This window comes from Vulpes lagopus, chromosome 2 (genome assembly GCF_018345385.1).
Source record: "Vulpes lagopus strain Blue_001 chromosome 2, ASM1834538v1, whole genome shotgun sequence".
In the NCBI taxonomy this organism is placed as follows: Eukaryota; Metazoa; Chordata; class Mammalia; order Carnivora; family Canidae; genus Vulpes; species Vulpes lagopus.
In genome coordinates this window covers 106,850,261-106,864,954 of record NC_054825.1, presented here as the reverse complement: position 1 = coordinate 106,864,954, position 14,694 = coordinate 106,850,261, and the positions used below count along the sequence as shown (strand labels likewise).

The window sequence follows — 14,694 nt, the reverse complement described above, 5'->3', positions numbered from 1 at the left end:
ATATACAATGACATTACTCAGCCCTCCAAAAAAAAAAAAAAAAAAAATAAGGAAAGAAAGAAATCTTGCCATTTGAAATGACATAGATGGAACTAGAGGGTATTATGCTAAGTGAAATAAGTCAGTCAGAGAAAGACAATTACCAATATGATCTCACTCACGTGGAATTTAAGAAACAAAACAGGATCACAGGGGAAGAGAGGAAAAAATAAAACAAGAGGACATCAGACAGGAAGACAAACCATAAGAAACTCTTAATCATAGGAGACAAACTGAGGGTCACTGGAGGGGTCGGGGGTGGAGGGATGGGGTACCTGGGTAATGGGCATTACGGAGGGCACGTGATGTAATGAGCACTGGGTATAAGACTGATGAATCACTGAACTCTACCTCTGAAACTAATTAATATATTACAGTGTTAATTAATTGAATTTAAATTAAAAAAATTTTTTTTAAAAAGTAGTTTATGACCAGAGTGCCTGGGTGGCTTAGTTTGTAAAGCATCTGTCTTCAGCTCAAGTCATGATTCTAAGGTCCTGGGATCGAGCCCCAAGTCAGGCTCCCTGCTCAACGGGGAGTCTACAACCTCTCCCTCTCTCTCTCCCCCAACACATGTTCACTCTCTCAAATAAATAAATACAATCTTAAAAATAAAAAAGTTAACAACCAAGTGGGAACAAGGTGGTAGAAGCAGTGTGGGTGAATGCCATGTGGGAAGACAAGAAATGCCACAGGAGCTCAGAGAGGGAGGGCTGGGCACTGCATGTGTGTGCTGCCTGCCAATCCTACCAACCATGGAAGCTCCAGCCTCTTCTGCCACAGGCTCCTCCTACCCCTTGCATCCCGAGTGTCTCCTCAGGAGCGACAACAGAATTTGCTTCCCTGAAAGGAGGCTGGCTCTCCCCCATCCTACCTTTAGCTATTGAAATGCTGCTCATTCCTGAAGCTGATCACAAATGTTATCTTCTTACCTAATTCCCCACTAAGATGCTACAGTTACCACCATCCTCTCCACCTTCAGCTAACTTTGCTTGCTTCTTTCTGTAAGGTGCTCAGCACACCTATGTGGTGGCAGAAGTACCTGTGCATCTGGTCTGAGAGTTCTTACTAGCATCCTCACCAGAATTGGACACTGCGCTACTCTATCATCTCCAGGCATCTGCCTAGACAGCTCAACACAGAGGAGCTAGCTCTAGGAGCTAAGAAGAGCCTTGAAAATAAGCTTCTTTACCAAATCTCTGTCACGCAGAAGCTTCAAACCAGAAGGCCCCCAGCAAGACCAGACCACTTACCTCCTTCATAGCCATCAATTCGCCAGTGTCGACACTGATACAGGTGTAGACCTTCCCATACTGCCCCTCCCCTGTGAACAGAACAAACATACCATCTCAGTCACCAAAGAAGGCCATTTGAAGTCACTCAGATGTGTAGTAATGTTTCCCAAGTCTAGATCTATATTTATATAATCTATAATTATCTACTATTCCAAGACCCAAAATGTTCCCCAATAGCTGAAGGCAATCTCTTCACTGAGCCTTACCTGTAAATATCTGTAGGGTAGAAGGAACTTTGGCAAACCCTAGAGGAAGCATAAAGGAACAAAGGTGCACACTTCTAAGCCCTTACAGCCCTTGAGGAGGTCAGGGCCCGGGGTGGGGGCACCGTCTAAGTGCACCTTGTTGTGGCAGTCCAGGGGTGGGTGGGAGTGGATATTTTACTAACGTATCTTTGGGGACATTAAGCGAAGGGGACGGGACATATAGCAAAGACCAACAACATAACTGATAACATTTATAAAGCACTTGGTTTCTTCTGTGTCTTCTGCCTTAATTGCTAGCTCTACAGAACCTTAAGGGTATCCTGGGCTCACAGAGTCCTATTATCACAATCGTGTTAGCCTCTTCAGAACCAAACACTCCATTGAGAGATGCATTTAAAAGACAGAAGGATCTGAAACATGGTCAGGCTGCTTCTGTCACACGATCCACCTCTAGTTATAAGAGGCACTTGACTTGGAAATTAATAACAGGCAATGCTTTAGGAAGTACGGTCTCTCTTCAATAATGTTCTTGAGGGAATAAGGTCATAAGAACATCAACAGGAACAAATGGGTAAAATTAACATAGGTTTCCATTGGCAATTTCTGGAGTTATCATGCAAAAACTACTCATTTTAATGAACCATTTAAAAAAAATCTTTCTAGGGGCACCTGGGTGGCTCAGTGGGTTAAGTGTCTGCCTTTGGCTTAGGTCATAGTTCTGGGATCCTGGGATGGAGCCCCACGTCAGGCTCCCTGCTCAGTGGGAGTCTGCTTCTCCCTCTCCCTATGCCCCTTCCCCTGCTCACTCACTCTCAAATAAATACATATATACATCTTTAAAAAAATTTAAAATCTTTGTATTGTTCTTATAACACATTTTACTGAAACATTATTTACACAACCTAAAAACCAGAACCCTCTGCAAAAGATATGCTACATCTACCAGAGATAAGAATCAGTTATACAACTTAACCTAAAAAAGTGTGACTGTTGCTGTTTCTAACAGAGGTGAACTCTATGTCACATTGCTCCATTTCCTTACCAATTTTGTTTCCTCTTTGCCACTTGAAGGTCACCTTCCTCAAGCCTACATGCATAACGTTATCATATGATTTAGGGGTATCACAAACTTGACCAATGATATTCTTTCTCCTCATTTCTCTATACCTCTTTTCTTCAAACAGTCGGACTGATTTCTGGATAGCTTCTATGGGTCCTTGTTTGGAAGCACTGTCTGCAGGGAGAAACAAGCTCAGTAGTCCCAGTCACTAGAAGTAAGTCAACGTCCAGCAAATAATAATAGAAAGAGAGCGATACACATGAGCACTTGAGCACAGCAAGGCTTAGCATTCTCTAGTCAGATACCCAGCAGGTGCATTCAAGTCCATTCCAATCCAACAGCTCCAGAGGATGCGCCACCCACTGCACAGACACACACATAAAATATAGGCTCGTCAGGCAGAGCTGATGACTTCGCCCCCCCCCCCCCCCGACTGCTGCTCAGACACTGGAGTGACTTCCTACCTGCCACCAGACTCTCCATCTCCAGTCCACTCTCGTTGGCCAGTATTGTCTTACTGACACATAAAATCTAGTATGTTCCTTTCTTACTTAGATTTATTTCACGGTTCCCAACAAACAGTTTACCAAAAATCCAAGCCCTTCATCTGGGATTGTAGGCCGTGCAGATTTTGGACTTGGTTTATCTTTCCCAGTTTGCTCCTGTCAGTATTCTCTCTCTCTTCTCCTGCCACAGGCCCTAGATGAACCAAACTAAGCAGACTTGTAGAACAAACACTCCAAGCCGTTTCTGACACTTATGTTCACACTTTCCTGCTGGTCTAAAAAGCTGTCTTCCCACCACGGTGTCTGGGGTGTACGTCTCACCAATGACAGCTCAGCTGAAATATCATACCCCTTTTCGGAAGCCGTCTTGATGAGAAGGGAATTAAGTTGTCCCTTCTCTGGGAAGAGTCCAGAATAAAGGCTCTGGAACCAGGATGCCTGGGATAAAGTCCTGGCTTCATCATTTTCCAAGTGGGCAGGTTAACTGACTTCTTCATATATTGAACTCCTAATTTGTGAAATGAGGGTAATAATATCTCGTGCACAGACGGCACTACTGTATTTAAGGAAATCATACATTCAAGGTGCTAAGCCCTATGCCTGGGACACAGCAATACTCAGTGAGATTTAAGTTACTTTTGTTACTATTCCTTAACTTCTCATCAGGTTCTATATCTCTAGTTCTCCAAATTATTTGGTCATGACTTACAGTAAAAAATAACTTTTACACATATAGATATCTAAAAAAGTTTCATAAAACAGTATTACTGTTACCACATGTGATTCAGACTCCGCCCTATGTTTTTAAATGCTGACTTTACAACCCACAAACGGGTTATGACCCATAATGTGAAAAGCACTGCTTTGTACGTGTCCCCATTACAGTCCTCCTCATGTTGCATCCTCACTAGCTAAGAGCCTCACTTTCTGGCCAACAAAGAGATCACTAAGGACTAGTATGGCTGTATAGTTAATTTGAGGAAGAGAAATTCCCCCAAGGTTTATAGCATTCTAACTATAGTTTCGCACTATAACCACTTCTTAACAACATGAATCGCTGTTTTCTTTACCTCAATATATGACACATCAGGTCTCATGGGCACCGAACAAGATTTCACAGCTATGAGCCCATGGACTCCACTGTCAAATATTTCTGGGAAAGGCATTTTGGTTTTGTTTTACAGTAAATATTTCTCAAGATTTCTCCATCTTTGTTACTGTGAACTGTAACTATCCCAAGAGTTCCCAAGTTCTCCTGACCACAAAGTATTTGTTTTGAAGATTATCACAAAGAGCTGGCATGTATGGGAACTTCTGCTGACGTGAGAGCTGCTGGAGAGACCCAAGCTCCAGCTCGTGGCTTTCCCTGCCCTAAGCCCTCCACATACACCTCACCTGCCCCAGGCTTGGCAAACAATGCATCAGAGTCATTTCTTCCACTTTGTTCCTTTTGTTCCTTTTTTTAAAAGCCCACCTGAGTCTGGTGTCTTGCACGGCACCACCATAATGATATGCTAACCAACCTCCTTATTTCCCCCCACTCCAAGCAGCTCCCACCGTCTCTCCTATCTCCTCCTCCCCACACCCAGAACACACCAGGTGCTCAAGAGGCTGCAGGGCTGCTGACCATCTCAAGGTGAGGCCTTCATCCCTTAGCTGTCACTGAAGACTGGCCGCAGTCTAACTTCTCCCAGCCCCTTCGTGTTCACCACCTCTTATATCTACACTGCCCAATCCAGCTGGCTTCTTCTTTCATCACTGGGCCTCCCTCTGGATGTGTTTCCTACTCTGTACTTTTCCTCCTGGCTTGATGCAGATCTGTTTTGATATAAGAGTCAGCTCAAGCCTCACCCTTCCATAAACCCCCCACCCCCCCGCCAACTATTTTCAACTTTGGTGGACAATATACTTCCAAGGGGCGAACACTGGTATGAGCACTGGACTTGTAGATAAAAGCAGTGTGCGCCCGCCCCAGCTCTGTCAGTTATCACCTTGGCCAACTATTTGGCTTCTCAAAAACTTCATCAGAAGAAGACATGAATAGTTATTCAGTTCACAAATATTAATTATATTCCTACCATGTACAAAGAATTATGTGAAGGACCCACCCAAAGTGACATAAAGAATTAACTACCACCATAGCTTAAAGAATATAAGATGAATAAAACATGTTCCAGATCCAAAGGAGCTTATAATTTATTATAAGAAACAGGAAATGTATACACAGTACACATAGGAAGTAATGTCACAGGAATAAAAGAGATCACAAAATATTAATGAAGAACTAATAATTCAAAAGCTAAAGCATATTTTAGCTGAAACTGCTTACTTTATGCTTCAATATTTTAAGTTCAACATTCTCTCTCTTACCCTTAGTCTGGCTGATAAGTGTCCGAAGTTCCCAACTTCTTCGAGCTGACCCACTTGAATCACCTTTTGGATACGCTGGTTCTGCAGGAAGTATGTTTTTCACAAAATTAAGATTTATGGAATAGATAAGCCTATGTAATCGAGAGTAAGACTGAAATGGTGCGTGGCAATGATTAGTTCCCGTCAATCTGTCCTTTCGTAATTAATTTCTATTTGATGTGAGTGTGAGAAGCTACCTTGACAATTAATTCCAGAAAACTATACCAGACTAAGAAGTTGTCAATGATGTTACATGATTTTGACTACATGAATTTTCCACACATGACAAGACAACAGAATACTGAACAGAAATTAGATTCTGTAGGGACCCCATTCAAGAGGCCCTGCATTATAATAAAACCTCAGTGCATCATTAACAAACTTAGTGCAGGTTCATATTTTTAAAGAGAATAAGAGTGCCTGGCAATTAAAGTAGCAGACATAATATATTTTTAAAAAACCAAAACTAGCAGATCTAGAAAATGCAAATACAACTAAAAGGCATCTATATTAAAAAGCCAACACACGTTGATCAACAAGTGTTTTCTGGGAGCTCTGTCATTGTTTTCTCATTCTTCATTTCTTCCTAAGGCATAGACCATAAAAGCAGTAGGATATTCAGCACCTCACACACTCACCGTCGCGCTCCTCCGTGGGGCTTGAGTGGCGGCTCAAGGACCGAAACTGTAACTCGGCGGCTACAGAAGCCAACCGGTCATTCTCAGGGACACTGGAACCCCTGTTTTGAGATTTTAAAAAAAATTGAGCTGTCAATTCAATGGAATTAAAAATGAAAGATCTGTGAGATTCTTCTAGAGTGGTAATTCTCAACTAGGGGTAATTCTGCCCACTGGGGACATCTAATATCTAGTGAACACGGGATAATGCAAACAATAGCCCCCAAACAAAGAATTATGCACCCAAAGTGAAGAGTGCTGCTACTGAGAAACCCTTCTCTGGGGAAGGAATGGTCAAATTTTTGCTGACACCTGACAGCAAAACACTCTGTTAAAAGTTAAAAACAACAAAAATAGAAACAAAATAGGATTTATTCAAGTGTTACTGGCATGCGTGGAAAGCTCCACAATTTAACCCCGGATGGATTAGAAATTATTAGCCAAATATAGCTAACATTTACAATTCTGATCATACTATATATTAATGTACTTAATTCTATTTTTTTAAAGTGTTAAAGTTATCATATGATTGAAAAGATTTCAAATCTCTTAAGAAAATGGAAGGGAATACCTAATGATTTTCTAAGCGGTAGCCAAGCAAAGGTGCAGAAGAGCAGGAAGCTTAGCATGTGAAGAACAAAGTTAATTTGCTGCTTTTCCAGAATAAAGTTAGGTGTGTTTAGAAATCCAGAATGAATCCATAGACAGTAAAACCCAGAATTAAATAAGGGAAGTGTTAAAATTACAATTCGAGTAATCCATGATAAATATGGCATGAGTTTATTAACACATTCAGTGTGTACTGTGTGTATGAGCGATATTATGAAGTATGGTAGCATTTATGCTCTTTTCCAACATACACTGAATAGATTTAAGGGGACATGGTTCTACTGAACAGATGCTCAGAGATTATGAAGTATGCAATGCTTTTTATTTCCCTAAACTCTCTTAAATCTAGTATAATACTTGTTAAGTCTGAAAAGAGGGGGACATCCTCTATTGCCGTGTAGTTAGTTCATCAAAAAGTCTTGAAGCCGCTTCATGGAAAAAATCACTGATGTTGAAGAGACAAGTGACTCCTAAAGCAACACCAAAGACTGTGGTGCCAAGGGGAGGTCACCTGACACCACTATATTCCTGATTTCTCAGAGACCAAATCAGACCATATCCTCAGAGACTTTTGCTAGGGTAAAAGGCAAAAAATATACTTAAAGGAAATAGTGTGTGAGTGAATGTTTAACTACTAGTGGTAGAGTTCCACAAGTTCAGTAGTGTAACAATCAGCTTGCAAAATTCCTGAAAAATTAAGTCTCACAAAGCAGCAAGAGCCAGCTCCAACAAACAGAACACCACAAAAAAGTATTATCAACAATGGTAAGATAACTGAAGTCCAGACTATTTGCTAAGTCAAATCAAATCAAATAAAATCAAAGCATTTATAGGATGCCGTGGGGCACAGTTAAGATTTCACAGGGCTCATGGGTCTCTAGGACAGGAAGGACTGCACACTATGAGGCAGGGGCCTTCCTGCTGAGGCTGGAAGTCCTGGGCATCACTCTGCTTCCCCTGCAGCACATTCACAAACCCTGGGCTGTACAAGCCATCGGCACGGAGCAAGCTTGCCACTACAAAGGGGCTGAAGCCCAAAGTTAAACTGAACATGTGCCAGGCTTGAATGCAGGAGCAAGGCAAACCACCATTGGGGCGCACATCTCCACCGGGCCTTGCTGCTCAATGCGTGCTGTCACATATACACAACCAGAGAGTAGAGAGAACTTTACTCTTTTGTAAAAACTGCCCTTCAAGACAGCACACTATGATGGTGGTAAAATTTCTGTGTGTCAAGAGCCATCCCAAAGATGAACACTTAGGAAGTGCTATTCACAATGGACTGAAAACAACTTCCACAAAGCCTGAGACTAAATGCACAAGAAGACCGGCCACATGTACTTCACTTTTACACTAACACATGCTTCATGCACCACACCTCTGACTCACAAATACCTTAAGCCACAGTTCACGAACCCCGAAAAAAAGAAGAGCATTCCTCCCTTTTCTAGTTTGCAGGAATGGTGTGCAAACATGGACACAGCGGGTCATGAAGTGTTCTCAACTGAGTCTGCTCATGAGGGCATATGGCTTCCCTTCGCCCTGTGTTACTCTCATGAAAAAGACAATTTCAATGCCTCCCTAAGGGACAGGAGAGCAGATGTGGGAACATTTGCCATGAAATGTTCTAAACATAAAAATGAAGAAGGTAAAGGGAATCTGTTTAATGGTAACTGTTAGTTGTTTTGGTTGACAGCTGAAGCTGTAAAATACATTGACTTTTTTAGGTTATACAGGTTTATCACTACAAACTGGGAACATTTGTTATTTTAATGAATGGAAGAATGGCAATGTTTGTAGAAATTTTAGACTGTTATAAAATAAGTCTAAAAAACATTTGAGTGCATTTTCAATTCTAAAGCTACATGTCATCTTTCTGCCAACATACTAATATTTTTTCTGTGGAGCAAGATACAGAGCCCTTGGTTCCTTCACAGTTTCATCTTTTTTGATCAGGTTACCCTCAACTCATATAGTTTATTTGACTCTATCACTATCTTTATCAGGAGATGAGAATAGTGGCTGTGTGTGCCCTCTGCTAGACATGAGGATAGAATTAAGAGTGACCCAATGTCATTTGTCCATTGAGTATATGAGGCCTTGATGAAGCCCTCTGTCAAAACTAACGAGAGTGGGAAGAAGTGTAACAATACTCCTTACCTATACAGACGACTCATGCAAGAGACTTTCCAGAGCTTGGCAAGTATCTGATAGCTCTCTCTAGTAATGATACATTCTCTATATAAGATACAAACCCCACGAGCTCACTTTTCCACTTTCATAAACTACTTCTAATCAATAATTCTATAAATCAGAAAATCTGGTTAGAAAAGGGATCCTCCTAAAATGCAAATTTCCACCTAACGGTGTTAACTAGAAGCCATCTCTGAACTACCTTGGGACCCTCCAGAAAGGCACCACTTGCTGAATTTTTCGTGTTCCCTTCGGTAGGGACCAGGTTCTTTGGTCTGTTACTCTCACCAAAGAGTTGTTACTGGCAGGAGTCTGGTCATTCTGGTTAATATTCGCTCCAAAGAAATATTAATCAGGCAAATTATCTACTGGTGCTGCTGGGTGCGAGAGCCTTCAGGTTGTGCCACCCCATGGGCTGCCTCCCGAAGCTGAGGTCCCTGCGGGAGTGCACAGGAGAGGGCCGAGGAGACAGGATGCTGGGGAAGGGTGACTACCTGGTATCATGGGCACTGCTGATGGGTTTGGGTGCAGAGTCACTGCCTGCGGGGCCGGGGCGACCGGCGGTGGCGGCAGCAGCAGAGACAGGAGCAGCAGCAGGGCTGCCGTGGCTCCGTGCGTCTGAAGGCACGCTCCGAGTGCTGAGATGAGAAGAAGAGCTTTAGGAACACAGGTTGAGAAAAGGGACTGGACTCTCCAGTGGTTTTCAATTAAAAATAAAATAGGGTGAGGAAGTGAAAAATATTTAAAAATATAAAACGCAAATTTTCCTTTCAATGAGATTCAGGTCTAGGTATAAAAAAGAAAAACATTAATTATTCTGAAAAATAACTGTGGTCTTTTCCTAGCAAATATTGTCAAATAAACTTAACTTTTAAGAAGTGATTCTAATAGGGGAGAGAAAATGTTCACTCCCTCAGGATGCAGAAATGCCACCACATTCAAGAAAAATACTTTGTACGAGTTTCAGAACTCAGTTCAGTATTTAAGTTGCTTCAAGGTTACATACACACATGACAGTCAAGACTAGAAAGATCATTCCAATTTTTTCTCCATTTCTAAAATGATGTTTAGGATTGTTTTCAAATGCTTACTGTGCTATGCACACTCAAATTTGTTTTCATAAGGTCATTTTCAAAGAAAAAAGAATTATTCCAAAGCTGGTGAGCATTTAGTAGCTTGAGGTTATAAATAAGCTGAGAAACTAAGTTATCTGGAAAGGTACAAGTCTGTTTTAAAGTCACATGTCTTTTTCTCTTGCAATTAAGGCATTGTGGTACATTTTCGAGATAATGCAATTAAGAGCTTTTAAACAGTATGAACAAGAACAAAGAAGAAATACTTAGTGATCAGAGCAAGCACTCAGTAGCGTCAGAGCATAAGCATGCACAACACAGAAGAATCAAATGGCTAGATGAGCACCAAGTACCTGAATCCCTCTGGAGTCGGGATAATTAGATGTGGGTTGGGAGGGTCACTATGGCATCGTGGTACCTTCACAGGGCGGGGACTGTTCCGATGAATAGCTGCCAGTGACAATGGCGACAAATCCAATTTGTTAAAAGGGTTAAAAGAAAATGCTGAAGCAGGCCACTAAACACTTAACTTTGTTGGTGACCAAAATAAACCCATTATATAAGAAAATCATATCACATATACAAACATTGCGGAAAATGGCACTTTTTAAAAATTAATAAAAGGTATATTACACATTCAAACTTTTAGCATCAAAAGCATCTCCCAAATCCTGGAAAGAAAGTACATGATGTACACAAAACAAACAATGTGACCCAGTTAGAGACTGAGATGTGTCATCTCTGTAATAAAAAAGAGTTCTTTATGCTTGCTACATTTTTAGAAAGATTCTGGCCCGTGCTGACACTTGAACAGATTCTGAGTCAGGGACGGTCACTGTCATTTTCCTGAGTACATGGAGTTTTATTTAATTCCTTTAAACAAACAAGGAGGATCAGACACAAATTAAACAGGTTATTCTTTTTTCAGAACACATTTTCTTCTCTACTTAAATATTCTGGTAAAAACGAGATAAAATTTAAAATAAAAATTTACAGAGCCCTTGCCTTAGTGATTACAGAAATGCTGATAATTCTCTCCTCGGAACTAGACACAACTAGCATAGCATATGTGTTACATTTTGTCTATTTCGCCCTGACACGTGTCCTCTTCCTTTTGACTTGGTTTTAACCCTCCTTAATTGTTTAGGGGTCATATTTTCTCCTCATGTGAATAATTTTATTCCACGTTTTATTTAATCTATGTATGCTTTATCCTAAGTGGAAATACATTCTTCTTCATGGTTCTGGTTGGTCTGTTGTCAATGATATTACACAGGAAAGACCAGAGTCCCCAAAATGGAGCGATCTGAAGGGAAAACTTGCGAAGCAAAAATCAAGCAATTTTTAAGAAAACAGTCAATTTGTGTCTCTGGCTCATTATCTCAACAGTTACAATAGTAAATGAAAGAACTCCAATAGTAACAAAGGTAAAAAGAAAAAAAAAACAATAAAAATGCTTCAGGAAGGAAGGTGATGTCTTTAATTCAGCAAACATACTGGGGACTTTGGAGTCAAAAATCACTAGAAAACTTCCCCTTCAAGGTGTAAAAGAAAGACATGCTGCTAGAACACATGCATGCAAGTTTCACATTCTTCATATGAACATTTCTTTTAAGAGCTGATATAACTAACTGCTGCAAAACTGTGATATTTCATTGAAAAGAAAAGCCAAAAGGTCAATAAACATAAAACAGATGCTCCAATTTCACTGGCAGTTATTTACTACAGAGATGTTTTTCATGGCAAAAACTAACAAAACAAATGTCCACAAGGAAATGGTGCAAAGCACTGTACTATGCCCATAATGGACACAATGCAGCCCACTAAGGAGAATGAACTGGATCCCTACCTGCTGACCAGAAGGAATATCTACAGTTGTCAGGTAAAAGAAGCCAGAGATTAACATCTAATGTGATCCACTTTTATACAGCAAAACCAACAGCCCTGTCTGTGCTTGTGTGATGACAGGAGGATAAAGAAGGCACGGCGGAACGCACCTGTATAATTACGTGAGCACACAGAACCTGGGGAAGGCTCTCCACCAGGCTGTTATCGGTGGCCACAAGCGTAGAGCAGAGGGAGAGGAAGATGGTACACAGCGGGAATGATGGTTGCCATGCTCCCCTTTCACTACTGTTCTTGTAAGGAAAGAACATGAAACCAGATGCAGACTGCTGCCTTGCACAGAACACTACAGTTTACAAAATGTCATGACCTTAGGGAATCCACATTAGCATCTGATGTTGAGCACTTGCAGAGGAGGTTCAGTGAGGTTAAACAAGCAGCCCCAGGTCATAGGGCTGTCAGGCAATCAGACTCTCAGCCACTCTGTTTCCACCAAACCACACACCCAGAAGACAAACAGCACCTCCAGCCTGCAGACAGCACTGCTAACCAGCTGTCCTACCAGCAGTTTGGGGACAGGCATATGAATAATTAGTGACTCCACGTTAGCAGTGATTACCTATCAATCATGGAGGTACAACTATTTTTTGTTTCTTCCTTCCGTAGTATTTTTCTACCTTGAAATTTTTTCTACATGTACATTTTCTACATTTCTCTGAATACTCTATATTTTAATTTTGCTACCATTAAAATAATTCCATATATAGTAAAATATTTTAAAGAAGTGATTTTTACTGAATTATTGATCATGTATTCTTAGTGAAATATTTTAGGAGAAAAGAAAATCAAAGTTTTTAGGATAATATGACTATTCAAAAAATTTCATAAGAATAGAATGCTATAAAATTATGATATTATATAAAATGTTCAAAGAGTTTTGTGAATGCTTTCATTTCGTAACAGCCCTGGGAAAAAAGGTATAAACTGAGTCACTGAATGAATTTTAAAAACAGAGAAACCAAGCATTAAAACCTGGTCTACTGAATTTTCTGTAGCTAGCAAGTACCTTTAAGATACAGTTCCTGCTCAATAAATTTACCATTTATGAATTATTTTATTCTGTGTAATTTAAACTGTTTTAAAATTTCTAAGTTTATATATATGGATGTTTATTGCATATAAATACATTTTTCCTTTTATTTACTATCTCAAGAATGGGGGAAAGCACAGTCTTTTTCTGATACATTCTGTCTTAAAGTTTCAACATACTCCATAAAACTGTATACTAAACTGTAACTGAAAACTATAATGAAAGTATGTCACAACACAAGTTAACCTGTGTTTTTTGTTTGGTTCAGTTTTTTAAGTAAAATCAACTAGGAATACACTCTGTTGCTCGGGAAATTCTTAGCTGTGGAGAATAAAACAAACTCATTCTCCATCAAAAGGTGAGGAAGGAGGCAGAATGACCACACTCATCCACCTGCAGGAAAGGAAGGCCCTTGCTCCCTAACAGCCAGCCATCTATCCAAGTCCTTCCTTCCCAGAAGAAGAGACTTTAAGGGGGTGGACAGAATCAGTGTTGGTGCGCAAAAAAATAATTAATTAATTAAAATGTGTAGTTTAACACTTGCTGGCAGGCAGTGAATACCTTGTGCTGGCATTTTCACCTTCCTGTGAACTGAGTATTGGAGTTCTCCATATACACACCTCATTCCTGTCAGTGTCATCTCCCTGAATATTGTTAAAGAACCTCTCTACAGGTGGCTGCAACTGTAAGATGATGCGCTTGCCCAAGGAGGTGCTAGGGGAAACGTTCTAACTGCCATCTTACCAAGGTACAAACCTGTAACAGGACTGTGTGGCTTTCCTATCACATGACCAATGCACTCATTCATCAAGGCTTGAAGACTCTAGGAAAATGGGAAAGGACAAGGGAAAGAATGTGCATTCTCTCAATTATAGCACAAATTAAGCTTTCAGTATATTTAAAAGAAATATGCTATGCTATCCTTAGTGAATATTTTCAAAGTTCATTGAAAAAAAAATAGGTATAAAGATAAAATTAAACACAAACAACACATAATTTAAAGTAATAATAATTTATACCATTAAATTTTTATAAATAAGAGCAAATTAGCATTCAAGTCCCCATAATGCAATGATGTGCACAAGCAAGGGACTTCTATAATCGTCTCTACTATTCAGGGGCTAACATGATTGAATTCACATGTTGAACATTGTCTCTTTGAGCTGATGGAATGTCCTGGAATAACAGTGATAATATTTAACATTTGGCATGCTCTTAAATGACACATGCTGAAGTAAAACAGTTAATCCTTGTTCTTCATTAAACTGTTAAACAGCAGCAACTAATAAGTCAGCACTTTATAAAACCTGAAACTGACAAATATTTTGGAAGTGTCAGGCTTCACAGCTAGCCACTGACTTAGTCGGTTGAACAATACTATTATAACAAAAACAGAATGTGGAATATCTTACTATGTTGCTAATAGTGCTTTAACTTTCAGCATTATCATTACAGTTATGAAAAAATATTTAAAACAACTATTAAAAAATACACAATCAGAAACAGTGATCAACTTATTTCTTTAATAAAAAAAATTCTAGAATATTTCATACCAAGAAGTCATCTTCTGGCAAAGCTGAAATAAAGGCAGGTTCAATGGCTTGTAGAAAGTCAAAACCTTGGGTTGCCCACCTGTTACATGAGAAAGTTCAATAATCACAAAACCAAGAAAACGCTGTAGTAGTTTTAGTC

General features: G+C 40.0%; 1 protein-coding gene across 4 annotated transcripts in view; it reads right to left on the bottom strand.

The window, feature by feature from the left end:
• The window catches only part of MAP3K4 (mitogen-activated protein kinase kinase kinase 4), a 110,871-nt gene that overhangs the window by 8,932 nt on the left and 87,245 nt on the right, over positions 1–14,694 (bottom strand). Inside the window, exons 14-21 of one of the 4 annotated variants that reach the window (XM_041742799.1) lie at positions 14,556–14,634; positions 13,747–13,825; positions 10,421–10,517; positions 9,489–9,632; positions 6,154–6,254; positions 5,477–5,557; positions 2,583–2,774; positions 1,293–1,363 (exon numbers count right to left, since the gene is read on the bottom strand). In XM_041742799.1, coding sequence (XP_041598733.1) covers positions 1,293–1,363; positions 2,583–2,774; positions 5,477–5,557; positions 6,154–6,254; positions 9,489–9,632; positions 10,421–10,517; positions 13,747–13,825; positions 14,556–14,634 — 844 coding nt within the window. The remainder of the gene's footprint in view (positions 1–1,292; positions 1,364–2,582; positions 2,775–5,476; positions 5,558–6,153; positions 6,255–9,488; positions 9,633–10,420; positions 10,518–13,746; positions 13,826–14,555; positions 14,635–14,694) is intronic. The other 3 variants (XM_041742800.1, XM_041742801.1, XM_041742802.1) reach the window with 3 other exon arrangements.